Source organism: Hevea brasiliensis, chromosome 4 (genome assembly GCF_030052815.1).
Source record: "Hevea brasiliensis isolate MT/VB/25A 57/8 chromosome 4, ASM3005281v1, whole genome shotgun sequence".
Lineage (NCBI taxonomy): Eukaryota > Viridiplantae > Streptophyta > Magnoliopsida > Malpighiales > Euphorbiaceae > Hevea > Hevea brasiliensis.
In genome coordinates this window covers 61,028,794-61,056,549 of record NC_079496.1, presented here as the reverse complement: position 1 = coordinate 61,056,549, position 27,756 = coordinate 61,028,794, and the positions used below count along the sequence as shown (strand labels likewise).

The window sequence follows — 27,756 nt, the reverse complement described above, 5'->3', positions numbered from 1 at the left end:
TATTGATAATTCAAACACATACAATTAAATTTTCAATAATTTAAGTCAAAAGCATAATATTTATTTCATTCACAAATTTGCAATAAAAATAAATCACAATTATTCATCAAAACAAATTGTCAAGAGAATTTACAGAAAAATTTTATGTTGTGCACAAATCTTGTGCGAGTCGCCTCTAGGCCTTGACTCGATGTCTCGGGTTCTTTTCCAGTATTCTTTTCAACTGAAACACACAATTTTACAGTGTTTCAGTATCATAACGTATAATAAATTCAATAACAAATTCACATCTACTTATTTCTAGTCCTAATATGCTTAAAATAACGTTCTTTAAAATTTGTATTTTGAGATTACTATTCATGGCACTATTCAAGTCAAAATGTTGACTTTCTTATGCTTAATAGGTATGGGAATTTCAATTGCACCCACCTACCACATTTTGGGTGCCTAATTTATTGGTTTTGATTGCCCCTTTAATTTTTACGTCTCCTAGGCACAATTTTAAATTTTCAGTTTTGATGTCATGTATTCTACTGTTCCATTGGTCATGTTGCTGTGAGAATTTGGCTAAGTGTTCTTCATCAAAGTTGTTCCTTATTGTCTTATCTTTACTTTTATTTTTGAATCACTCAATTTGGAGTTTTTTAGCTCAAGATATAGCCATTTGAACATGACTGGCCGAATTAGTTTAACCCAGATTTCTGGGCACCTACTTTACTTCTGGCAGTTTTGGACCACTAAATTTAAGTGGAAAAATGACTGGGTTAGGGGCAGAATTTGGGTTGGTGTTCTTCATGAAAGTTGTAGTGCTATGTCATACCTTTCTATTGCCACAAAAATCAGGTCATTTGGACTTATATAGCCCAAGTTATGGCCAAATGAACAGGTTTGGTCATTTTTGTACAGTGGCAGTGCACAATACCCTGGTTTGACCTAATTGTTCACTATGTTAATGTCATTTCTGGGCATGGTTTCTAAATGAAAAATGTGTCATTATGTGTCTACTTTCATTCTCAATTGGCCTGATACCAATTGGATTGGTAAAATTTTAGTTTTGGTCTCTAAAAGGGACCTAGGTCAAATTGCCAGAATAATGACTCTAACCAATCCGAATTACACTTGGTTTCTACCAATTCAAACATACCACAAATGGTCCCAATTGACCATTTCTCACTTCAATTAAGGTCATTTGCATCAATTGACTATTTCCTACAATTTTTCTCCTAATTTCAAAATGCTTAAGAACCCTAATTTTTCAATTGTGCAATTTCATGCAATTAAAGGGTATAAGTCTTATTTACATGCCTAATTACACTCAATTACCTCTTTAATTTCATCAAACTCATACCCTTCTAACTCTCTTAAATGTTGGACGAAATTTCCATTTACCCCTAATAATTGTTTTTGTTTGATTTATCATTAATTCTAAATTAAATTAACTTAAAACATATGCTCCAACTAAAATTTTCAATTTAAATTACTTACCTCAACCCTTGATTTCTAAGTCTCCAAATCTTCACTTTTCTCCTTCCTTTTTCTTCTTCAATCTTCTTTTCTAATTGAGTTAACAAGGTTTTATGGAGAATTTTGGGAGAATTTAGGGTTAATTTATGGAATCAAAAGCTTGAGGCCAAGCTTTCATGGAAGAAATAATGGAGGAGGAGGAAGAGAGAGTTTCGGCCAAATTGGGTGGAGAAGAAGAAGTGAATTTCCTTTTTAATTTTTATGTATTTTTATGTGTAATTATGTGTATTTGACTTGGTAAAAAATGTAGGGAAAATTAAATTTAATTTTGACATCACATGTGATGTCATCAAGGTGATGCAATAATTCACTTTTCATTTCTTTTTCCTTTTCTTTAATTGTTCATTGTTCTTTAATTTAATTCTCGATTCTGAAATTTCCGTTTCTTCAATTTTATTGGACAGTTAGGTCAGGAGTCACCTCTAGGGGTGAATTGACCAAATTGCCTATCGCCGGTTCAATCCGGTTTACAATTAATTTAAGACTTTTTTCCGGATCCCTGACTAATTATTTGACCTGCTTAATAACTCTTTTCCGTAATTTTCTCTTTTCCACTATGTTCGCAGTAGTCCTTAGGACCGCGGCGTCACATTTTCCGATTCAAAATTCGGGTTAAGACTGACATCGCAGTCAATTCTCGAGAAGGTCACCCATCGTTGTGACTCCCGGCTCATTTAACCTTTTGTGTTCTGTTTTTCTTATTTATAATTAACTATCTGGCAATTACTAATTATTTGTATTCAGGGCTTATCTAGGTGTCTTAGATGTGATTCCAATCTCCTTAATTGTCCGGATCGACACCGGTCACTAGAACAGTGAAATATACCAGGCTATGCATATAGGAGTGTTACAAGCTGGTCTTCAAAAAAACAACAAACTGTTGCTCGCTCCTCTACAAAAGCTAAATATCGGGCCATCGCCAACACTAGTACAAAAGTCAATTAGATAACTCATTTACTTCAAGAGCTCAAATAGCCTCTACCAGCACCTCTTCGGGTCAGTTGTGACAATCTTGGAGCCACCTATCTTACTCAAAATCCCGTCATTCACAATCGCATGAAACATGTTGCTACGGATTTTCACTTTGTTCGTGATCAAGTCAATTCGAATAAGCTCAATGTTGACCATGTTCCTTCCTCTGAACAATTAGCAGATTCTCTCACATAGGTGGTTTCCATAACTCAATTTGAATCACATCATCACAAGATAGGCATTATTGATCCAATGCCAATCTTGTGGGGGCGTATAGAGAAGTCCTGCAATTAAGGGATTAATCAAACCAGTCACCTACAATTGAGAAAGATTGAGTCAATCACTACTTGTTTATTCCGATGATATGCTTCCTATTTTGTACATAAAAACTCTTGTATAAATATGTAACTATTCTTATTATAAAATACACAACAATTCTTACAACCTTATAGAAGAATTAATAGTTTCAAGGTCCAGTTCTGAAGCCGAATATCGAGCATTGGCACACACTGCAGCAGAAATTCAATGGTTCACTTATACGTTTCGCGAGCTTGGTATTCCACTCATATCTCCACCAATAATCAAGTGTGATAATCTGTCAGCTATCCACATGACAACCAACCCAGTATTCCATGCACCACTCATCACATTGAAATTGACTATCATTTTGTCAGGAAATTAGTTGCTCAAGGTATTCTTTGGACACATCATGTTTCCACTTCCCATCATTTAGCTGGTATCTTCACTAAAAGTTGCCAAAGATCGTTTCCATTTACTGGCTTCCAAGCTCAACCTCACGTCCGTGCTATTTCGCTTGACAGGGAGTATTGACAGAAACGGTACCACAGCATCAGGCCAAGATCACATCAATCACAGATCAGATATAACAGATCAAGGCCAAGATCACGCATATATGATAATTTAGGAATTGTACCTTTTTTTGTAAATATCTTGTCTTACATTTCCATTACAACATGTATATCCTAAATATAAGCTAAAGCATTCATATGTATTATATTTAGGCTTATGGCTGCCTAAGTTCAGTCTATGCCAACGAGCTAGGAGGGTCCCGTTCATGGTGATTTGGGGCATATCAAATTTGTCAATTACTTTTAGCATCTTCCTAGTCCTGTAACAAAGATAAAGCATGATGAATAACATCATGAGAAGAGCTAGCCTTGCCTTGGGCGCCTTGCCACACAAGGAGGCACGTGAACTCCAAATTGCCCCACGCAACCACACAGATTTCATGAACCACATCAACCTGCATGGAGCTAAAGATATCGGAGAAAAAGGAATATCGGACATCCTCTAGAATATGTTGGACATCTCTCTCTACGAGAAAAGGTACTTTGCACCATATGCACATTCCAATAATTTTTTGTTTTTTTTTTTCTATTTTTATTTCGAAGCACATTGTACAATTAAAATTAAATTAATATTATATATTATATATTATTTTAAATACATATAATAGACAATTTTAATTAAAGTTATTAATTTTATATTAAAATAAGCAGAATTTACTACTTTCTGCTTCAATTAGGGCAAAGCATTCAAAATTGTGATTGATATATGCATAATTTCAGCCAAGGTTTCAAAATCCGCTCAGTTATTAAATTGGTAAAGGTTTAAAGTTTAATTGGGTCAAACTAGGGTTTAAACGATATGTTATTAAATAAGTATTAACTATGCATTATAAAATAAATAATTTCTTAAAGATGATAATAATGCATTTTCACAATATTTTTTTTATATTTTATTTGAAATAATATATATATATATATATATATATATATATATATATATATATATATATAATATGAAGAATATATACAACAATATATTTATATTTTATATATATATAAATATATTATGCAGAATATATATATTGACGAAAATGTACAAGTTTGTGTAGAAGAGTTGTCAAGCATCCTGTTAAACACCGACACAGGCCAGGGTTTGAGATCCTCATTTAGCAATCTTGATTTTTCTTTTAAAAGTAAGCAAATCAACCTGTTTGAACCCAACCGAGTTAACCAGTTCGTCGGCTATCTAACCAGTTCACGCGGGTTGATTCCAATCTTCAGAAATGAGGGTTTTGCCGTTTGGAGCAAACCGGCCATTGTTTCGGTTCCTAGGTAAACCGGTTGAACTAGCCAGTAGGATTCTGAAAACATAGATTTCTGGAGTTCATGACATACTTTTTTCTTGGAAGTTAGGCTTATCTAATGCATCTCCTTATAAATTTACCATATCAACCAGAAATGTGCATGGTAAGAAGAAATTTTGCCTCCACATTTTTCCGCAAATATAAAACCATAGCGACTTTTATCAGAGATTACCGCATTTGCATCGCGGCTTATCAACAGATTAGGACCTGTACAACTGAAACCTGTAGAATTGAATAGCTGCCAACATTATCATCTGCCCTTGGTTCTACAAACCCACTACAGAATAGACGCCGGAGTCTTTTATGAGATTCTATTCATAACTAGATCGACTGCAAATTGAGAGATACCGTCTAGTTAAAGCTGAAAACTGATCCTCTTTTACACATTTCTGTTTATTTATGATTTAGTACCTCCACCAGTTTGCTAGCAGTTTGAGTTTCACCAGAGATGACTGTCATTTCCATGCCATCTTATCTTAACTTGTTTGGAACCATTTTTATATAATAATTCAATGTAAACTCAATCCAAATGAGGTTCATTACAAAACCAAAAGCCAGAATGATATTTGGCCACAAGCAAGCATACCAACCAAGTCTTGGAAAAAAGGGAAAAGGCAACAAAGATGTCTCATTCCTTGAGGCAAATACGCAATGGCCATTCCTCAGTGCGCCACAGACTTAGTAATTTTAGCCAAGAAGGTTTACATGAACATGTTTCCTCGTCCAATTGGTATAGCAAAAAACTAAAGACCTTATTCCAAATATCAAACTAATAAGCTCACAGATCAATGTGCTTGGGAGGTGGGGTAGAATTCACAAGGATAGATGCATTTGTAGTTAGAATAAGATTATATGCAATTGGCAGAAAAAAGAATAATTATCTCTTAATAACATGTAGCTAAATCTGCTAGTCTTTCTGAATCTTAGAAACTTGCAATTCAATAAGATAAAATCTGTAGCAGAAAGAAAAAGGATCATCTATCTCTTGATAACAACGTAGCTAGATCCGCCAGTCTTCTGAATCTTAGAAATTCTCCTCAGGATTTCTGCAAAAGCCTTCTTATCCTGCAAGAATGAGCTTTGTGCACTAAGAAAAGAGAACTGAAAACATCCAGCATTTACACTCATTACGTTCTTCTAAACAAAGAAGCAACAAATCAGAGCTCAATTACTGCATAAGTTTTTTTTTTTTTTTAATTTAGACAAAAAGAAAAGGCATTTAACTAATATCCAGGGTACAGCTATTTTAATACTGGAACAGTAGTCCATGTTTCAAGCATGATTTTCTAAAGTTTCAAAGTTTACTCATATAATGCACAAAGTAGATCTTTTAATAATACACATGAAAAATTCTAAATTAATAACCAGAAACACTTGATAACAAAATTGACTAATAATCCAACATTTGTCATTTCTATCTGAGGTGAATCGTTTTATGAAAACTGGCACAGTATACTCAACGAAAATATTTGACAAACAAATACGCAACAGTACCACAGCTAAGTTCAGTGATGGGTGAAGACAATGAAGCACCTGCACACAAACTGATATATACGGAGTAGCATACCTCAGAACCTTTCAGTCGTGATTTAAACCTAGCAACAAGATCCTGTGTGGTCACGGGCCCATTTTGCAACAAAACAGCCCTGATCTCTTCTTCAGTGACGGGTGAAGTTGACCCTGTTTTCAGTGATGATGGTGACCCTTTAGGAGTTGCACTACTTTTAGCAGTAGGCACACTTTCTTCTTTCACAGTAGGTTTTAATTCCTGACCCACGAGAAAAACAATTTCCAGAAAATTGGTAATCCAAAATTTGATGCTTTACCATTTGTAATACCTTAAAAATAAATGAAAGTTTATCAAAGCAAAATCATACATTTTCTGCCTTCACCTTCTTTTGAGGTCCGCCAGCAGATGTTTTTGCATCATCACCATTTAATTTTCTTTTTCCCTTTGCAGACTTGGAAGTAGATGGGGTCCCTTTAGCAGAACCAGAAGGCATTGGTTTTGCAGGACTGTTATCAGCAGGTTCCTCCTTAGGTGCATCCTTCTTTGGAGCCAATACAGGAGAAAGATCATCTTCCTCCATCTGGAAAAGCCAATAGAGGCCACATGAATGGAAGAAAAAAAGGGAAGCATAATCAAAATAGCCAGGCTTAAAAAATGAGTCAATTCAGGCACCAAATGTTGTCTTAAATTAAAGCAAGCAAATGCTGCATCCCTTCAAAAACTGCACTTTATAATACCCAAGTAAAGCAGAAAAAAACCATTAAAGAAAAATATGATTCACATTATGTGAAACATCAATTGCAGAGTCGAGCAAAAAGAGGCTTTTAAGATATCAACATAGCAGGTAACAAAATTAAGTGAATCGCAAAAACTTACATCCTCATCATCATCGTCGCCATCTGCATCTGAATCATTCAGTCCACCAGCTCTCCCAAGAAGCTTCTTCAACTCCTTGCCAGATTTACTCAGTCCACCTTCCTCATTCTCGTCATCTTCATCATCTTCATCCTGCAACATGAAAAAACCAAGGCTAATATGACAAACCAAACATTACAATGTACAGTTAAAGGGGGCAGAAGTTTGGTGATCCATTTGAAGTACTCCTCAACAATAAATGTTCCGACTTACAAATCACATTATGTGCTCAAAACTTACAACTGTCATTTTTATTTATCAGTAAAGCATAATTCAGAAATTCAAACTTTTATTAATATAAAATTTTACACATTTTATTACCACTGACCATATGCCAAACAGACCTTAAATAGGATACAACCTATTGCATCAAGCATTACACATAAGATATCAAACCTAAGGAAAATCAACATATGTTAACATGCCAAGCAATTAGGCAACAAAATTTCCCTGCCAAAGTGAAAAAGCAACACAAGGATAGTTCCCTTAACTCATTTGTTTTACTTTCATTTCAATAATGTCAATGTCATCAAAATTCTCTGACAATATATTTATCACGAACATAATAGATTACCATTCGATTTACTAACAACCAATATGTTCTCCATAGCAACCAGGTCCATGCTATCCCATTAAAGTTTCTCTAGTTGAAAATACATTATTCACCAAGAGATTGAATATAAACAACTGAGGTCCCATGAAGATCAAATTATCAGAGCACATCATTATAACTTTTGAGCTTTGAAGCCTTGATACCCAAATGCTTGCTAACAAAATGATGCAAAAATGACAGATCTGATGTGCCCATTAACAACCCACATCTGCAATCGGCAGAAACAGTTACTTACCTGCTTGATTTCTGGAGGAGCAGGAACCTCAGGGGCCAAGTCTTCCCGTTCCTCCGGATCATTACCAACTGCTTCATCATCATCAGTGAAAATTTCTTCATGCTCCCAATCATCACCTAATATCCACAAATACACATTTCTGAAGTGGGAACTACTTGAAAAGCTAAAGGTGAGCTTGATATCATTGTAAATTTTTTATTTTTTGTTTTTGGTTTTCAGTTTTTTATTGCTTGTTTTTAAATAACTGTTTGGTTCATAGTATACTTTTGTTGTACATGTAAAAATATTTTAGCTTGTACAACGTATATCTCTTTTTTTTTTGGAAAAAGAAAATAATACATATATTTAGAAAAATTACTACTATAACAATATAAAAGTCTATTATATTTTAAAATAAAATATTTAAAACTATATATACTGATATTAAATGTAAAAGATATTAAACTACTGAAAAATAAAGGAATAGTAGGGAAAAAAATTCAATTACGAATTATGCTCATAATCTTCAACAAATTGCTAACTATAATCTAATTATTTATTTAATGCATTTAATCTTAATCATGGAAACAAGTGGAAGAAGATAAATAATAATAATAATAATAATAATAATAATAATAATAATAATAATAATAATAATAATAATAATAATAATAATAATAATAATAATAGAGTGCATCGTATTTCTCTTGAAAACTAGTTACAACATTAAAATGGAGGATGGGCCCACAATGACAAATTGCGGTGAGAAACTAAAACGAAAATCCACTTTTGCTTGTTTATATTTTACCATTTTCAAGTTTAAAAGCGATAAAAAGAATAGCAAAAAATTACATGAAATTTCAACATTCAACCGAATGAGTTTCCTTTTTAATAGAAAAAAGGTTAAAAAAAAAAAAGGGCAAAAAGGGTGCACTTCACGGTTGATTTGGAACATATTAGCGATAATTTTATTGAAAAATGGGAGAAGGTTCAAAAGAAAAAACAAAGGAAACATTCTAGAGTGAAAACGAGAGAAAAACAACAAGTTTGAGGTAAGTTTTGGTGGGCAGTAAAGGGAGCCACGATTTTTAATTATTTTTTTATCTCCAACAGTTCTATATCAACTTGGACTCCTTGTTTAACAAGAGTAATTGTTTCAGTATTAATTTTTAGGCTTCTATTCTATTTAGGACTCAATCATGTTTCCTACTTAAGCCAGGACTAGTTAAATTCCTACTTATCTTTATCTTCCTAATGTATTTGGAGTTAGTTTAAATTCCTAGTTAGTAGAGCTATTTTCCTATTAAAATTGGGAGTCTAAAACTCTATAAATACTCCTAAAACTATGTATTTTAAATTCAAATTTCAATTAATAAATTTCCAGCAGAGATTTTACTCTCAAATTCTTTCTCACGTGTGTGTGAATGATTTATCTAACTTCGCTGCATCAGGTGGTATTAGAGCAGGAAAATCGCCCTAATCGAGATGGCTCACCTTGATAGAGGTGGCGATTACAGTAGTTCTTGCGACGGTGATAAAGGAACTAGAGCCCTTTACCATAGGCACAAAACGTTGCAACGATGGGAGCAATGGATGGATCTTAGATTCGAGCGTATCAAATCTCGAAGAAATTGTAGATCGTCTTGGGGCTTTGAGAAATAAAGCAAACAGGAATTGGGTTGACAATAGAAGGCCAAGGGATGGTGTAGCTCATGGTGACCCTATTTATCAAACAATTTATACACGTAGGTAATATGTCTACTAGGATGATTTAGAGGACGAAGATGACTATGAAACAACCAAGTTCAATAGGCATCAATGGTATAATGGTGATAAGAGAAGAAGCGTGGGTTATCTTGATATTCCTAATTTTTATGGGGATCTCAATATAGAGGAATTTTTAGATTGGATCACAAATGTGAATAGATTCTTCGATCATGTGGATATAGCACCAGAAAAATGAGTACAATTGTTGGCTTGTCAGTTGAAAAGTGGTGCTTCTACTTAGTAGGAATGGCTACAATCTAAAAGGAAACAAGAAGGGAAATGGCCAATCTGAACATTATTTATAATGAAGTATTTGTTGGAATAAGAATTTTTGCCTCTAGATTATTAGCAGATTTTATTCCAACAAAAACTTTGCCAAGAGAAGGTCCAACCAAAGCCTTTCTTAGTTGTGAAACAAGAAAGTGAAGAACAAAAGGAACTTCAGGATTCAACAATGCAACTTGAAGTGGATGAGCCCAAATTTGAAGAATTGAAACTTGAAACTTTAATTGAATTTCCTTTTGCTATGGTTGAAGATGACGAGCTTCAATTGAAAATCATTAAACCAACTGTTCTAGAAGCTAAGAATGATGAAGATAAGTTGAAAATGTGGTATATCAAGCCATGGAGACTTCAATAGAAGTTGAGGACAAGCAACACATGGAGCCAATATGGGAGATTAGAGAAAATCAGGCAATAGAGATCAAAAACTTTTCTAACTTCTTAATTTCTATTGTTTCCTTTGATTTTATTTGTCCAGGTGTTCTCATAGAGACAAAAGTGAAGGTAAAGTTGATCAATTCACTCGTGTTCAATTCTCCATTGACTACCTCAACAAAGGAAGCTATATGGTGTACATCTCCAATAAAGATTCTCATTCTCTTCCGCTTCAAATTTCGAGGGAAGGTTTATTCCAAGTGGGGGAGAATAGTTCCAGAGTTGTTTTGGCTATTTTGTTGGATCGTTGCAAGTTATTTCAACTCAAGGATGAGTTCGTTTTTTCAAATGAGAGAGTATGATGTGGGGCCTGAACAACAAGACAGAACTTTTTTTTAACTAATTTTAATTTCCAACAGTCCTAATTTATCTAGGACGTCTTATGAAGACTTCCAACAACTGTAGAGATTATATTAGAATTAATTAGGAAGTCTTCTACTCTATTTAGGACTTATTAAAATTTTTCTACTTTATTTAGGATTTAATTTTCCTATTTAGTTTATATCTTCTCATTGTATTTTAGTTTATTTAAAATTCCTATTTAGTAGTTTTACATTCCTATTAGATTTAGGATATTTATATCTATAAATACCCTTATTTACATTTAATTTAGAGACAGATTATTATTAATAAAAATTCAGCAGAGGTTTCTCTCTTTGTTTTCACTTTTGTACATGGAGTGAGTTTCTATTTGAGCTTCACACTGCATCAACGATTAAAAATTAAAATAAAATCTTTCCCTAGAACACAGCATATCAAGTTAACTGAAATAGGAAAGATGACTAAGAACCTCTCGAATGTACATCAGAAAGAAACGAATGCCAACCATGGACAGGAGCAGATCACTTGATCTGTAGTTATCTGTGATTGGCATCTATTATCTATAACAACTAATAAAGGGAAATGATCACCTTTCTCAGTATCATCATCGTCAATATCATGATCTCCTCCCCTTGGACCTTCCTCATCGTCGTCACCACCACGTTTGTTAAGTCCAAGCCTATTTTTCCTTGCTGCCTCCTCCTCTTCATCTTCTTCTCCCCTGTCGGACACATTGCCTTCTTCATCATCACCACCTGCTTTTTTACGTGCCCTTCCACCAGCTGTTCCACTTTCTTTATCTTCAAACTTTTCCACCTCACCAAATGCAGCAGCTCCATTATTTGCAGCTTTCATCATCCATCTTTGGTATCCATCTGCAGTCTTTCTCCTGTTCCTCATCTTCTCTTCCGCTTCCTCCAAAGTAAGTTGCTTATATTGAGCAACCTTGTTAAAGTTATACCTGTTCAAAAGTCATGCAACCATAATGAACCTAATGCTTACCAAGAAAAAATTAACATTCCATCATAAATTACATTTACATGAGGGGATATCATACATTTTAAGACCAGTCCAACCCAAGTAAGGAAACATGAACCGCAAATATATAAAGATTATCTTGCATACCAAGAACCAGCAGGAATAGCAACAAACTCTTTCCCCTGCAATATCAATAGATAGTAAGTTGCTGATTGTGAGCCTTCAAGATGACCTTGGTATTGAAACTGGCCTGTTTCATCCTCCAATAGCCAAGGTTTATTCTTGTATTTCTCCTACACAGTGCAGTTTACACACAAATAAGAATAATGCTATTAACACACTAATTAGAGTGTGCATGAGCAGGGCCACATAAACTACATCTGTCATAACCAGTAAACAACATAGTCAATGGAAGAGAATCAATTTTAATCAGCCAAACAGAGTTGCTTGCACATGCAAATTGCATGAATATGAGCAAAAAATAGATGCTTACCTTCCCCTCTTTCTTTATTTTTAATTTCAGTTGCAGGTCATTGATAACATCAAACATTTAAACCTATAAATTGCACTATAAAGTTCTGCAAAAGAGTGATTATAATGCAACACCATGATATGTGGCTAGCAAATATTTTCTATGCAATGAAAAATCAATCCAACATTAGATTTTGCAGAAGACTACAAAACTGTGGAAGAGGTTTATACAGTAGCAGCAAGTTCAATAGATTAAATGTTGAAACTCCTTTATTTTCAATATAGGAGCAATATCATATTGCCCAAGATGTTAGGATTTTTTTTTTTTTTTTTTTTGGCTATATACAGGGCTAACACCCAAGACTAAGCAACACATCTAGGAGAATAATATATAACACCATTAATGTCATGGACGAGACAACTAAGAAAACCCACTTGCTGAACAGAAAGGACATGTGTTCCTAAGGGCAGTGAGCTAAAAAATTTGCCAACCAGTCAGCAAAAGTATTAAGACTTTGTAAATTCCTTATCTGTACATGATTTCTGGTTGTACACAGGTTGAATCCTCTTGGTTCTTTTAATTTCTTTCCTCATCAAAAAAAAAAAAAAAAAAAAAAAAAAAAAAAAAAAAGATAAGAAGAGGAAAAAGGGGAGGAAGCAGAAGGGTCAAAGATTAAGCACGTTTTGTTTCGCATGGCTTGGCATGTTCAATGCAAATTTATGTATGTATCCTTACAGACATAGTTGTTAAAGGCACACACAAAGCACAAGATGCTGGCCCTAACACATTTACCAGGCTAAGGCAGGTAATGCTCAATAGGCATGCACTTCATTGCTTACGTGCAGACCTTCTCCCAGGCACAAGGCATGGGAAAGGTGACCTCACATATCTTTACTGTCAATTGCCAAAGAGCTCTCTCACACGCAAAGCCACTGCCACCAAACTTGAATTTTCCTGACCTACACAACAAAAGGTCACTGAAATCTTACCAGATAAACCCTGGAGTCACAAGCTACCAATGCTTCAATTTCTGACATTCATGCACCTCAAATGTCTCATTCTACCTTGTTTCAATTCCCTTATGTTTCTCTCTCCTCTATCCCCTTGGCACTGTTCTTGTTTTTACTTATCTCAAACAACACTAAAACAGATCTATTTCAATTTCCCTCCTTCCCTTGGCTTTGTTTCCTTTTCTTTAACACCAAAAAACTCCTCTCCACCCGCGCCCCCCACCCCCCCCCCTCCCTTCTCTGTTTTTCCCCAGCCATGTTTACCGTTCTATTTTTCCTTTACACAACAATGCTAAAACTTATTTAACCTAGTTAAACATTTGTTTCTTTTTGTTACTTGAAATGTCTTTTCCATATTAGACTATTAGTTCTTGACTTGACAGTCCCAATATATTCAACATCAAAATTGCTCATTCACAAATAAAAAACTATACATGGAAAGTGCTTAAATATTTCAAGCTCATGAGAACTTTATTTTAATCGTTAAATTAAATTCTTTATGATGCTCAAAAATATATTTGGTTTGAACTTTTCAAATTGAAATGTTGAAATTTACGGATCAATCACGAGTTGAAGCTTTTCTTAATCCAATTGAGAAAATATAAACACAAGATTTAGATACTTCCTCTTCACTTCTACATACAACTTAAGACATTTTATCGATTTTTGTTGAAATGATGGTTTTGTTTTCTTTTTCTTGGTGATTTGTTAACTTTAGACTCATGCTAATGATGCCAATATCTTGAATTTGTTTTGAATATTAGATCTTTCTTTGAATTATCTTCAAAATAACTCAAAACTGCCTTGAATTTTTTTTTTTTTTTTTTTTTTGGCGCCTGGGCTCCAAAACTGCTTTGCACCTTACCACACCTTGAACCTTAACAACAATGCTTACAAAAGAATAAGCACATTAAAGTGGTAAGAACTAAGAGGTAGAACAAAAATGACATTGTTTGAAACATAAAATAGCCAACAAAAAGTTTCAAACAAAACAAGATTTTTGTTACATTGTTAATGCAATAAATGTCAAGTGGTTAGAAATATGGTTAGCTAAGTAGAATTACATTGAGAATGAAGTGTCGATGGTCATTCATCAACATTAATGCATGCATTTCATTTATGCTACAATATATGTTTACTAACAACAAAGAAATGTAACTGCAAAATAAAATACTCCACACCAAATACTTAAGCTAAATTACCGCACATAACCCCAGAAAATAATAGCAAAGAGAGTTTATTATTATTATTATTATTATTATTATTATTATTATTATTATTATTATTATTATTATTATTATTAAGAGCTGCAGTAGGAATGAATGATAAAAAGCAATCTTCATCTTCATGTTGACTCATTGTAAATTTACAACTAGGAATGATTTTCAATTTTGAGGGCCATTATCTTTGGGTAAAATTAGCACGTGATTCGAAGTAGTAGTGTCCTATTCCTATTTCCAAATGTCATTTCCTTACCCCTATGGTCCAGAATTAAAAAAACAATTGATCACCATCAATTCCAAATATTATAACTTCGAACTTCACCATCAATGGCGCTGGGGATTTATAGAAGCAGATTTCACCATAAATCAATAACGTGGTTTTCTTCTAATGGCCCCACTCCAGGGTTCTAAATAAAAGAATTGGAAACAATGTCATGGAATCAAAAGCAAATCAGAGGCCAATATCATGAATTGCTTTACAAAGTTAGAAAACACACTCAAATCAACATTTAAAGAATAATTTAATAAACATCATAATAATCTTGATATATAATAAACAAAAAAAAAAAGCCAAAGCAATGGTTCATTAAAAAAAAGTCAACTTATTACAAAATTAAAATTTATAAGAATGAACTATAATATCAACCCAATTTACACCATACTTAAAGCCAGAACCAAGAACTTAATGGACTATGACTATCCTTACTCCCAAAATATATTTTAAAAAAATGACAACAATGCCACATTTGCTTAGGTTCAGTCTCTCAAATAGTAAATACATGCCAAAAACATTTGGGTTTGATGACCACATCGTACCAGTTGCCAAGTGTCTCATCCACAAACACAAACATGCAATAATCATCATCATCATTATAGTTGTGCAGAACACACTGCAACTACAGACACAGATCCGGAAGAGTGAAAAATCATATAACAAATGGCTATAAATAAGATTAAAATGTCATATTTATCTAGTCTTTTTTATTCAAATTCCAATATGCAAATAAACTGAACAATTACAAAGGAATCAAAATTCCATTTCACATTCAACCAACAGATAGGAGAATTGATCATTCCATTTCCCAAAATGCTAATTCAGATTCTGGTTTCATTACTGATTCTGGAACCAAACTTAATTATGACCACGTTTAACTCTATAGTAACATCCAATGCTCAAACCCTACACAGACATATTTTTAAAGAACCAAAACAGCTAGATAGTAGCAAAATGTTAGCAATAATCAATAAGAAATGAAAATGCAATACCCGCAATGCATCAGTTAGTTGACGTCCTTGAAGTCCTTCTTTTTGGAGCAACCATTTATTCTCAGCATTTTTCTTCTTTGAAAAACTTGGTAGCCCTGTCACAAATCTACCAATAAAGTAGTTCTTGTCACTGGAAGGACTAGCTCGGACATTGTATTCCTAGATGGAACCACCAGAAAGTAAATAGAAGTTCAGCTTTCAAATAAACACATAATTTATCAATCAATCAATTAATCAATCCTCTAGGAGTTTCAAATACAATGGGGTTACGTTCAGAATTAGCATAAATTTCTAGAAACTACAATAATATTAACACTATCAAAAGCCTCCAAAAATCATATTTTTACCAACCCTCGTTTATATCACATATCCATTCCGTTCTTCCTTTGTAAAAAGTATGAAAGAAACTTAAATATACGCAATTAGAGGCCATTACGAGTTTGGAAAAGAATTACACCACAGGGGGAGAGGATATCAAAAGCCGCCAAGATTGTGTTCTATACAAAGAATAATTATAGAAACTTGATAAAAATAAAGAAGGAAAGAAGTGATTGGGAAGGGGGAGATAAAAGAACAACAATAAAATTGCTGTAGTGATGTAACTAACAAATAAAAACAATAAAATAGGACCGAATTCAATTCAACAAGAAAAATCTATAATAGCATTTGAGAAAGAAAAAACAAACCCGAATCAAGCGAGTTACTGCAGCACCACAATCGTAGCATTTTCCGCGATTCTCAGCCATGGTTTTGCCACAAGTCAAGCATAGAGTCATGTGCTTGCAGTTGCTTCCATATAAGTCTGTGGTGGAACCACATCCACTACATGATGGCTTCAACATAAGATCAAAAGACATTTTTCCTCCACCTTCAAAAAACAACAAACATCAAATTTCCAAAGAAGCAAGCCAAACAAAAAAGAAAAATAAGAGAGAAACAAAGAAGCACAACCAAGGGTTTTGAAAAAACAAAAGCCATAATATGTTATTTTTAATTCATGAAATCAATTAAAATACCTATGCATCAATATCTTCAGGACTATAAAGAGGTTTATTTTGCTCAAATTTTTGGAAAAGCATTTTGGATTTTCAATCTTTTTGAGCAGTCAAATGGTTGGAGCAGGACCCAAAGTATAAAATGTGTGTGTGTGTGCGTGTGTGTGTGTGTGTGAGAGAGAGAGAGAGAGAGAGAGAGAGAGAGACAGCAAATCCTTAAAGATGAAAAGGTGCAACGCGCAATAAGGCACAAACGGGACTTGGGGTCTGGGGAACAGGCACATGCTTGAATAAGGTGAGATGCAAAAAATATATAAATAAATAAATAAAACAAAATAAAAATTAAAATCAAATAATAATAACTATAACTTGTAAAAAAATACCAATCTAAAAATATTAATAAGCATAAAAAAATATATAAAATGATTACAGACTTCACCATGAACATTTTTTTTTTATTTTTAAGAGAGCAATATAAGAATTTGTCAGAAAATAAAAGGGGAAATGTCCAAAAAAATCCCGAACTATGCCATTTTTTAAAATTGTACACTGATATAATTTGTTTAATAAATATTCCCTGAACTTTGGACTTCGTTACAATAAAACCCTACCATTAATTTCTTCATTAACTCCTAATAGAAGTGCATCATCAGTTTTCTAATCAGTCAAATCAACTCTTAATGAAACCTTAATAGCTTGCAGAAGAAAGAGACCAACAACAGGACAACCATTAATTATCAATTAATACCCAACATTCTCCATCAAAAACTCCATCAAAATAACAGAAAAATCAACAAGTAAATACCAAACTTCGACAATCACTTTAAAACCTGCAAATTAAGCCAAATTTGAATCCATCAAAATTTCAGAAGTTCAATACCCATTACCAATAAGACAAACCTTCAATTAATTAATAGTTGAATATCCAGAAAATTGAACCCCAAAATCCAACGATCAATATCTATACACGATAACTCAAAACATGGCAGCTAGCTTCGATGGAGTTTTTGAATCAGAAACGACTGAGGAGTGGCAGGGATAGTCCATCAAGGCAGACTTGGCAGTGAGAGTCAAGAGCCTGAGAAGTTGCTAATGTTTACTAATTTTATTCTTCAAAATCATCAGGCCCAGAAGATTTCAGTCTTCAATCTTCACAATTGTAGGAGGGTCAGAGAAGAAGAACAGCTGACGATATGGAGAGTTGAGAGGAGAGGTTGGCCGGTGGTGGATGGGTGAGTCGCGACTCAAGTGCGAGAGGCAGAGAAGATCGAAGATGAAGATGAGAGGGGCTAGGGCACAGGTCAATTTGGTTTATTTTATTGTATTTTAGGTTTATTTTACTATTTATATTAACTAGCAAAATACCACAGCATACGCGGTATAATTAATTAAAAAAATCTCATTTAATTTTTTTATATTTAAATTAATAATAATTTTTTATATCATAAATATAGTGTTATTTATTTTTTTAGTAATTAATTTATAGAAAATATATTAAATCAATGAAAAATATTATTATTTTAGAGGATATTAAAATTTGATATTTTAAAATAATGATAATGATTATATAATTTAATTAATTTTAAATTATTTTATATCTTTAATTAATATTTACACTATATTATTATATTTTTTATTATTTTTATTATGAAATTTTCATTAAAACTTAAGAGATCAAAAATTTAAGTTTGTATAAAAATAATAAAAATAAAATATAAAATAATTAATAATGAATTTAAATTATTATTTTATTTTTATATTAATATTAAAAATATATATAAATAAATTAAAAATATTTTATACGTTAAAAATTCTTATTTGCCAGCTATTTCTAAATTAGTTAATTTAATTTTATTATATTTTTTATTTATTATTAATTAATTATTTTAAATTATAATTAAATTATTAATTTCTTAATTATATATATGTAAGTTACAAATTATTAAATCATCACCTTCTTAATATAGTATTAAGTAGCTTATAATATATAAACATATACATTTATTTTAAAAATATTTGAATATATTACATTTTTTTAATATATTAAGATGGTATAAATAATGTGATATTTTAAAATGATAAAATTTAATTAACCTTAAATTGTACCACATTTTTAATAAATATTTTTATTATATTGTTATAATTGATATTTATTTTTTAAAATTTATTAAATTTATAAAAAATGGTGATATTTAAATATATATATATATATATATTTAAAAATTTTAATTTTCATAAAATTTGTGCATTTTACATCATTGCAAAGCCACAATAATTTTTATGAAAAAATTTTTAAAAAAATATTTAATTAATAAAAAATAGTTATAGTTTAAAAAATATAAAGATATAATTTTTTATAATTTTTTAGAAAATATATAATAAAATATTATTTTAATTAATAATAATGTGTATATTTTTATTTTTATTAAAATTAAATCATAATTTATTATTGTTAATTTTATGTAATATTTTATTATATTAATTATAAAAAAAAAAAATTCTTTCGCTCTGGTTGAATTTTGACAAACCAATTATTGTTTAGCATTTCAGTGATTTGGCACTTAAAAGTTGTGGTGTCCAAATCTTGATATACCTTTACCAGCCACCTTAAGTGCCGCTAAGGTAATTCGGCAACAAAAATAAATTTTGTACTTATTAAGGTGATTTGACATTTTGGATTGTATAGTATATCATATTATGCGATCCAATGCCTTTAAACCCTATTTTTACATACCTAAATTTAAAATAATAATGTTCTTTAGATAGTTGAAATTTAAGATCAATTGTTTATTGAAAATTAAGTAATAATGTTTGGAAGTACTGGGCATTTTTATTTCTAGAAATTAGTTGGTTAACTAGGCCAAATTAATTTATTAAGTCTAAACCCAATAGCTCTGATACTAATTAAAGATTGGTGGCTGGCTAAGGAATTAATAGCTAGTGGGGTGTGTATATATGGTTTTGGTCTTTATGGCTTTTGCGTAAAAGTTTAGAGGGAATCTAAAAGGGTCACTATTGTAAGACCTAGTTTGTTTGGTGTTGTGTTGCTAAGCCATTTTGGTGCTTAGGCAATTTGTTGTGTGGGAAGCTAGGTTCTTCTCTATAGATCCTTGGGGTCATGCATCTCTAGGAACATTACTGATACCATAGTAGTGTCGAGTCCTTCCATGGCTTGGTTGCCAAGAGCCATGCTTCGCTCTTTCCTATAGAGTCTTTAAGAACCCGTTTGTTAGTTATCCTTGGAAAGTGTTTAGGTGTGGAAGAGCTCTCTAGCTATGATTATGGCTCTTATAGATATGCTTGTCTCAAATCGAGAGTCTATTCTCTTTGTGCTTCAGTTTTTCAGCGATCCTGTCCCTGGTTTCAAGTGGCAAGAAATGACGGCGGACGCAGCTATTCTATTCTTCCTTTCTTCTACTTTGGATCTTATGAGTTGACTCATTTGAGTCCTAGGGCTTGTTTAGTTTGGTTATGGGCTTAGCTATTGTAGAGTGTAGGGTCTTAGTTTGGGTTATGGCTTTGTTGGCCATGATTTTGTTCAGTTCTATTGTACTTTTGTCTGTGGACCCATGTTGCATCCTCCTTTTTTATTGAATTATATAACTTTCATGGAAAAAAAAATCATGAAATGCTAGCGACTCATGGCGAGTACGCTACATCGAAGGACTAATTAATCATGTTGAGATGAATCGATTGGTGTAAGCGTATCTTAAAATTCCACCCATGTTGTATGCTCCCTTTTTTTAATGAATCATCTAACTTCTGTGAAAAAAAAAAATCATGAAATCCAATCATTCATGGCAAGTACACTACATTGAAGGACTAATCATGTTGAGATGAATCGATTGGTATAAGCTTACCTTAAAATTTCATCACATTCGCGTCACATGGCACTCAGTAAACACATTTTAACAATGGATGCAAGGCAAGTGATGCATCACATATGGTGTGCTTAAGTCAGCACATAGTAAAATGTGGCTCAATCAAAAGGTGACACATAATAAGTCCATCAACATTGAATTTTATAATTTATTTTATTAAGGTTTTTAGGCATTACAAACTCAATGGTGAAGTCCCTTTTTATATTCAATAACTCTAATCCTCATTTTGTATATAAAAATTGAAATGTGGTATTTTTAGACAGCTAAATTTGAGGATGATTGTCTATTAAAAAGGAATATATATATATATATATATATATATATATATATATGGGCATTAATTAGGTTAAAGAGTTAGATTAATTATCTAAAGTTTAATCCTGGTAGTCGTGGCTTTGTTATTGGATAAATAAAATTGTGGCTAGCTACACTAAGAATTTTTTGGCTGGTTGTGGATTATTTTAAAAATCTATATTGTTTCTCAACTATTTTTATTGTTGTTTATTGTATTTATAAATGTTTTACAATTATTCTTTTATAAAATTTGAACATCCAATCATTCTCCTGCTCACTGCAGGAATAAAATGAACAATCTCTTAACGCATTATCAATATATATTGAATGATATTTCATGACATTAATAATATTCTAATAAACTACTATTATAATCATATGATTTATAGAATTCAAATTGAAATAATTATGTATATTTACGTGACATTTGATTTCTTTGTGTTATTGTTAATATTTCATAGATCTATTGATTGTTATTTCTTAAGCATTTAACATAAATATGAAGTAAAAGAGAGAGAAGAAAATAAATAAGAAAGAGACTATGAGATTATACTTTACCATCACATTATATGTTAGATCGAGTTATTATTATTATTTTTTTTTTATGATTAGCATATTTTTTAGTTAGCTTTCATACACTGAAATTAGATCCTCCTAAAAAAATCGAGTTATGCTTTTGCCACCTAAATGCAACGCCTTCCTTTCGGCGCTTGACATGAACAAGATGCTGTGAGAGCCTCAAAGGGCTTCCAATTAAAGAAAAATCTTTCATACTTTGGCATAAAGGCTTGATATAACATTTTGCATAAGAGACTATAAAAGTTGATAAAGGATGATATCCATCCTAACCCAATGGCGACAGCAAACAATTTTCCAGTGTCCCAACACGTACAAGCATTAGATACATACAAGTAAATGTTCACAAATAAAAGAGGAGTAATTTTCCATGAAATTCCTCATTAGGGCAAAGCAATCCTCTACATAACCCCTTGGCCTCCACATCCCTATCTCTCTGTCCAAAAACATTAGCAAAACATAATTAGCAATTGTTATTAATTGATAATTAAATAGGAAACAGTTTTATATACTTATTTTTTTTATTTAATTTTAATTGAATAATTCAGATTAATGATAACTGAAATGATGCTAGGTTAATTGAGTTTATCAAAAAAACTGTAAATAATTAAAATTTTCCCTTTGGTTTAAATTATAGGTAATGAGGTAAATGTTACATTATAAATATGGATCTATTCATATGAGAACTTATTATCTTGTTCTTTCCCTTTTTTTTTAATTAATTACATGAAGTCTCTATGAGAGTTGCCTTAAAATATTGGCCTCTATTTCAAAATTAACAATTTTAATCTTTTTTTTGGTTGATGAAAAAAATATAAATTTTATTTAATATTATAATGTTAAATAATAAGAAAATAAGGAAGAAGAAACCTGAGGTTTGAAGATACATAAATTTAAACATCCTTGACCACAAGGTCACCATTAACGAACTCTCTGTAAGCAGCAACAGGCCAAGAAAATCCTCTGAAAATCAAGCTGGTAGCCAAAGGAACATCAATGATGATCTCCTTCATTGCTGGCTTCTTCTCACCTCTTATAGCGATCAAATAACTCCTACCAACCCACCCAATCCACCCTGCAATATACAAGAACAAGATCCCAGGAGTGATGAACTCACCCCAGTGCCTCTGGTCACCGCTCACAATCAAATGAGGAAGCCCATCAGACCCACATAACAAACCCTGTTTCCCATAGTTATCGAATCTGCGTTTCGTCTTCTCTATCGTTGCCTTGATCGCCAAAGCAGGTGCGCTATCAGGAGCATACACCTTCAAAGAATTTTCCAGCTTCTTGATTTGCTGCTTCTCGCGTTTAGCGAACTGTTTGGATTCTTTGCATGGTGTGAGGCCGGAGATGTCAGCCAAGGCGGGGAGTGGGGCAGATAAGAGGATAGAAGACAGGGCAAGCGCGGCGGAGAAAGCTTGGAGTGGTGATTTAGAGGAGTCTTTTTCTGGGGTTTGAGAGGCAGAGCATACAATAATGGATCTTGACGAAGAAGCTGATAATGAAGGGCCAAGTTTTGGCTTCAACATGGGTTTTGAGAGATTGGCAGGTATTGTAAGAGACATTTTCCTTTTCTTGATTTCTTGGTTCTTATTACAGTAAAGAGAAAAGGCAAAAGAGGAGGAAACAGAGATATTGGAAGATGTGCAGAGATGGTTTTTAGATTCTGGGAGGGATGGATTAGTGGTGGAAATGCAGAATTTGGGTGGATAAGGGAGATGGAGTACAGAAGCTGAGTTGGATTGTTGTGATTGGTTAGGAGCGTTTCGTCATGGCTTTGAGATCCTCTTTCCTATCGTTCTATCTTTGTTTTTGTAAGTTTGGATTAAGGGAGATTTGCTACCTTTGCCAATTTCCCTTTTGTTGCAACCTAGTTCGCATATCTACACGTGTAAAATTAAAATCCTATATATATGTAAACATGAGTGTATGACACCTTTCCGTCGCTAATTTTTTTTTAATTACTAAAAAAAGAGATCTCGGGGTGTCACGCTCATTCTCCCAAAATTCAAAGTAGGGCATTTTAATAAAAGGGTGTAATTAAAAAATAAATTTATCAAAAGAGAGCAACATAGATAGTATTTATCACAAATAGTGAAATTTGGTGATTTAAAAGAGAGATAGTAGTAGATTCAACTAATAATAGCATCCATGTATTTAAAAATATTAAAAAATTTACCATTGTATTGAAGAGTCAATAAAAAATAATAAAAAATTATGAGATGTGATAAATGCAGGTGGACGCTACTAAGAGTAGCAGCTGACTACTAACTGGATGATTGATGGGTCTTCAAGTGTAGCAGGTGGATGCTACCTAGGGTAGCAACTATTTGGTAATAAAATTCTCTCATACAACATGCTGTCATGTATCTGCTAGGCAGCAGATGGGCACTACCTAGTGTAGCAATTGGCTGATGTGGCTAACAAGATTTCCTCGTGTGGCGTGCTAGCAGCGTATGACAGTGAATGTGAGATTCCCTAGCAGCTAGACTCAATCATGGGTAGCATTTAGCTGCCTAAAATGACACTTCTCCGTATGCAAAATATACTAGTGCCTAATAATAATTTAAATACACCCCAACATTCTCTCATTTGCTCTTTAGCAAAATTTTTTAGCAAAAAATTCTAGCACTCAATCCTTTTGATTTTATTCTCTCTCTCTCTCTTGTTGTAGAGAAAATTTTGTACAAAAGAATTTCAGCACTGACTCTTTTTTTTACTCTCTCTTTCTGGCTTTAGATAAAGAAATGTGCAACTGACTCATTATTTTACTCTCTCTCTTTGGCTGTAGATAAAAAAAGGTGCATAATTTTATTTATAATAATTTTTTATTATTATTGATGTTATATAAAAATTTAATTACAAATTATTGTAGCATAATTTTTTTCACACTCTCACATTCTCTCTCTCTCTCTCTCTCTCTCTCTCTGCCTATGATAAATGTAACGCCATCACTTTAGGTAGTCCATATATTATACTGTTCCGGTGATCAATGTCTGTTTGAACAGCCAGAATATCTGAAACTATATTTAAACTAGAGTGAGGAATCATAAATAATTCAAATAATGGTACGAAAAATTAAGGAAAATTTTTGGCAATGAAATACAATGAAATTAAATGAGCTGGTGCTCCAGCAATGGATGACCTAATGGGAAGCGACTGTGAAGACAATTGTTGACCCTATACTCGTGGAAAATCCTGTGAAATAATTTTTGGGACTCCAGAGAAGAGTTATTGAGGTTTCGATGGCAATAGAATGCCAAGGAAATGCTTAGAGAACTTTCTAAATCGGCACAGATAATTTTAACTCGATAAGCAAAATGAATGGTATTTTGGTCATTTCACCTTCAGAGATGATTTTCGATCAACTTATCCAATTAAGTAAATAAATTATATGACATAAAATGTGAATAAATATTAGTAAAAATTTAATTAAAAATAAGTAAAAAAGAAAGAAAAAGAAAAATGAAAGAAAATCTCAATTATTACATCATGCTTGAGTAAGCATGATGTGATTAAAAGGCTCTCAACCAATTAAATTGCAACAAGCACTCATAAACCAATTTTAAAAGAAATAAAATGAGAGAAAAGTGGAAAGAAAATCTGCCATCTCCTTCTTAAACTAGCTAGTCGAAACCCATTTGAGAGAAACCACCGTTCTTGCTCACACAAGCTCCATTTCCAAGCTAATCTCACCAAATTTTCCATAGTTACTTTCATTAAAACTTGTCACTAAACCTTGATTTAGAGTTTGGGAGAAAAAAGAAGAGAAAAATTTGAAGTTAGCAAGCTTGGGGATTTCACCTAAGAGAGGTTAGTGCAAGAATTTCCTTACCTCCATTCTCTACTTGTTGTAAGCATGTGGAAAGGAATTAGTATTGCATGAAATTGAAAGAAAAAGATAAGGAATTTGAAACCCTAATTTTTGGCAGCCATGAGGGTGTTTAGGATTTGATGAATTTTAATTGAATTAAATTGTCTATGGGTGTTGTTAATAACCATATATTATAGATATGTTAATCTAATATGAGTTTGGTATGAGTTGCATGAAAAATGAACATGGAAGTTAGGGTTTTGATCTCAATTTTGGAATTTTGTGTATGGCTTGAAATTAATGATGTTGAGGTGAATTGTTTACTATTAGAAGTGCTATGAATATGAAATGAAGTTTGGGAGTTTGGAGGATTTGAAATTGGGAGTGCTGATTTTTCTGTGTAGGAAATTGAACTTTAAGCCCAGTGTGATTTTTAAGCCATAAGTTGAATTGTGTTGCTGTAATTGGTGTAAGGCTAATTGGAGATGAACCCTATGACAATTTGCCACATTTTTCATGAAGAAATCATGCCCAAAAACTATCCCTAACCTGGCCTAAAATTGGCTTGAATCTGGGTAACCCTAATCTGGACCTGGAAAAATGACCAAATAAACAGTAAATGTTCAAATGGCCATAACTCACACTAGGAAGGTCAGAATGACCTGATTCTTGAACCATTGGAAAGGGTAAACATAGGAGCACATTTTCACGAAGAACACAAAACTCAGATCTGCCTCTAACTAAGTCAAATTGTTAGCACAATTTAGATCAACAAAACTATCCAGAACCAATCTGCCCAAAATTTGTTGGACATAGGCTTATCCGACCAGTTTTGGCAAAAAGGCCATAACTTGGTCTGCAAAATTGCAAAAACAATGAAACTAGTGCCAAAATTTTTATAAGACATAGATCTACAATATTGATGTTTTGACCAGAACCCAGAAGTCAAGAGAACTAGGCCAAATTGCTAGAAAAATTTAGTATACCAAATCCTTGAATTTGCCTAAATCACCACCTGACCTCAGAACAAAATTTGTACCATAACTTTCACTAGAAAATCCCAAATGGGATGAGCCAAACTGTTATGGAAACCTAAGAGATAGGGATTCAACTTTGATTTAGAAATTTTTCTTAAAATTTTAGTGTAAGAACCCTAAAATGGGAGTCAAATCCATTGACCAAAACCTGAAATCCTGTAGACACAGGGTACTAGAGTCCAGGCCAGTTAATTTGCTATAATTAATTCTACAAGACCTAAAAAATTGTAATTCAAAATTTTGAGTAATCAAAAGACATAGGGTAACAACTTCTATGAAGAACATTAGGCTTAAAAGCGGCTGTAATATGTCCTATTAATTAGATAAAGATGGACTCCAGAATCTACCTGAATCTGGACCTAGAACTAGACCATGAATCAGTTGTTGCTATTTGACCATAATTTGAGTTCTAAAACTTCAAATAACATGAATCAAAAAAGAAACAAAGACAAGACATAGAAGAACAACTTCCATGAAGGAAGTGTGGCCAAACAGTGGCCATACCTTGACCAATTTGTTAGGAGAACTTAAGACATCAAATCTGGACCTTGAGAAAGGTTCACAAAATGACTTGTTATATTATATGAAGTTAATCAAAATAAATTGTTAAACATAAAAGTGACATGAATATGCATGTGGGACTTATGTTTCCCATCATAAGTAACATGAAAATATTATTAAATACAACTAGCACATAATATGAAATTATAAATACTTAATAACTCTATTTTGCCCAAAGTACACCTAGACTTATGTATATAGCTTGGATCATTGGTATACCAATTAGAGACTACAGATTGCAGTATTGCCCACAAGAATAATAATTGATAGATAATATATGTCTAAGATGGTTGTTCTACTGGCTTTATACCTATTCGTTGGCCATTGTGTTTGATTTTATTACTGGCTTCATGCCTGCCCGCTAGCCTTGTGCCTGATATGACAGATGTATACATGTTAGACATATGTATGTTTAACTAGTATACTCTCGTGTATCCAGTCTTTATAATTTATTATAGGTTACTTAGGCACAGATCTGAGCAATAAGATTTAAAATGATATAAATGAATAAAGAAGATCTTAATAACTTACTGGCTTCCAAAATTTCAGAAAACATGTAAATGATTTAGAAATTTATGAAATTACACTTAGAATAATTATTTTAAATTGTTTAGTTATTTTCCTTTATTTTATATACCACTAAGCGTTATGCTTAGCGCGTTGGCTTTTCCATCATGTAGGTATAGGATAATAGCAACAACAGCATAAGTAGCAGTAGTGCTAGATAGGATTCTGATTAGATATGCTACAGAGTGGTTGTCACCTCAGATTATTATTTTGGTAGGGCTCATGTATAGTTAAATTTTGTATTTTGGTTATTATATGTAAGTAAATAGTGTAAGATATTTTGTGATTGTAAATATTGTACTTGAGTTTATATGAATGAAATAAAGTATTTTATTTACTTGAAATGATTATGA

General features: G+C 32.6%; 2 protein-coding genes across 3 annotated transcripts; both read right to left on the bottom strand.

Moving 5' to 3' along the window:
- Positions 1-5,476: 5,476 nt before the first annotated feature.
- LOC110657254 (transcription initiation factor IIF subunit alpha) lies at positions 5,477-17,996 on the bottom strand. 2 transcript variants are annotated; one of them, XM_021814404.2, is made up of 10 exons: positions 17,571-17,996; positions 16,362-16,543; positions 15,676-15,834; positions 11,852-11,997; positions 11,317-11,687; positions 7,943-8,058; positions 7,056-7,187; positions 6,547-6,759; positions 6,237-6,437; positions 5,477-5,734 (listed from the first exon to the last, which is right to left on the bottom strand). In XM_021814404.2, exons 2-10 carry the CDS (start codon positions 16,530-16,532, stop codon positions 5,648-5,650), a joined length of 1,596 nt encoding a protein of 531 aa, XP_021670096.1. In that variant the 5' UTR covers positions 16,533-16,543; positions 17,571-17,996; the 3' UTR covers positions 5,477-5,647. The 2 variants fall into 2 exon arrangements, with proteins under 2 accessions (XP_021670096.1, XP_021670097.1); XM_021814405.2 differs by having other exon boundaries at positions 6,562-6,759.
- A 3,602-nt stretch (positions 17,997-21,598) lies between these two features.
- On the bottom strand, positions 21,599-23,442 carry LOC110657255 (photosystem I reaction center subunit III, chloroplastic). Its single transcript, XM_021814406.2, has 2 exons — positions 22,292-23,442; positions 21,599-21,857 (listed from the first exon to the last, which is right to left on the bottom strand). Exon 1 carries the CDS (start codon positions 22,987-22,989, stop codon positions 22,315-22,317), a length of 675 nt encoding a protein of 224 aa, XP_021670098.1. The 5' UTR covers positions 22,990-23,442; the 3' UTR covers positions 21,599-21,857; positions 22,292-22,314.
- Positions 23,443-27,756: the final 4,314 nt, after the last annotated feature.

What these genes read in the sequence shown, in the direction of transcription:
- LOC110657255 (XM_021814406.2), bottom strand. Translation starts at nt 22,989, where the DNA reads ATGTCTCTTACAATACCTGCCAATCTCTCAAAACCCATGTTGAAGCCA.
- LOC110657254 (XM_021814404.2), bottom strand. Translation starts at nt 16,532, where the DNA reads ATGTCTTTTGATCTTATGTTGAAGCCATCATGTAGTGGATGTGGTTCC. An exon ending in CAGTAACTCGCTTGATTCGG is followed by an intron (nt 15,835 to 16,361) that starts GTTTGTTTTTTC and finishes GGTTCCATCTAG; the next exon opens with GAATACAATGTCCGAGCTAG. An exon ending in AGAAGGTGAAGGCAGAAAAT is followed by an intron (nt 6,438 to 6,546) that starts GTATGATTTTGC and finishes CTCGTGGGTCAG; the next exon opens with GAATTAAAACCTACTGTGAA.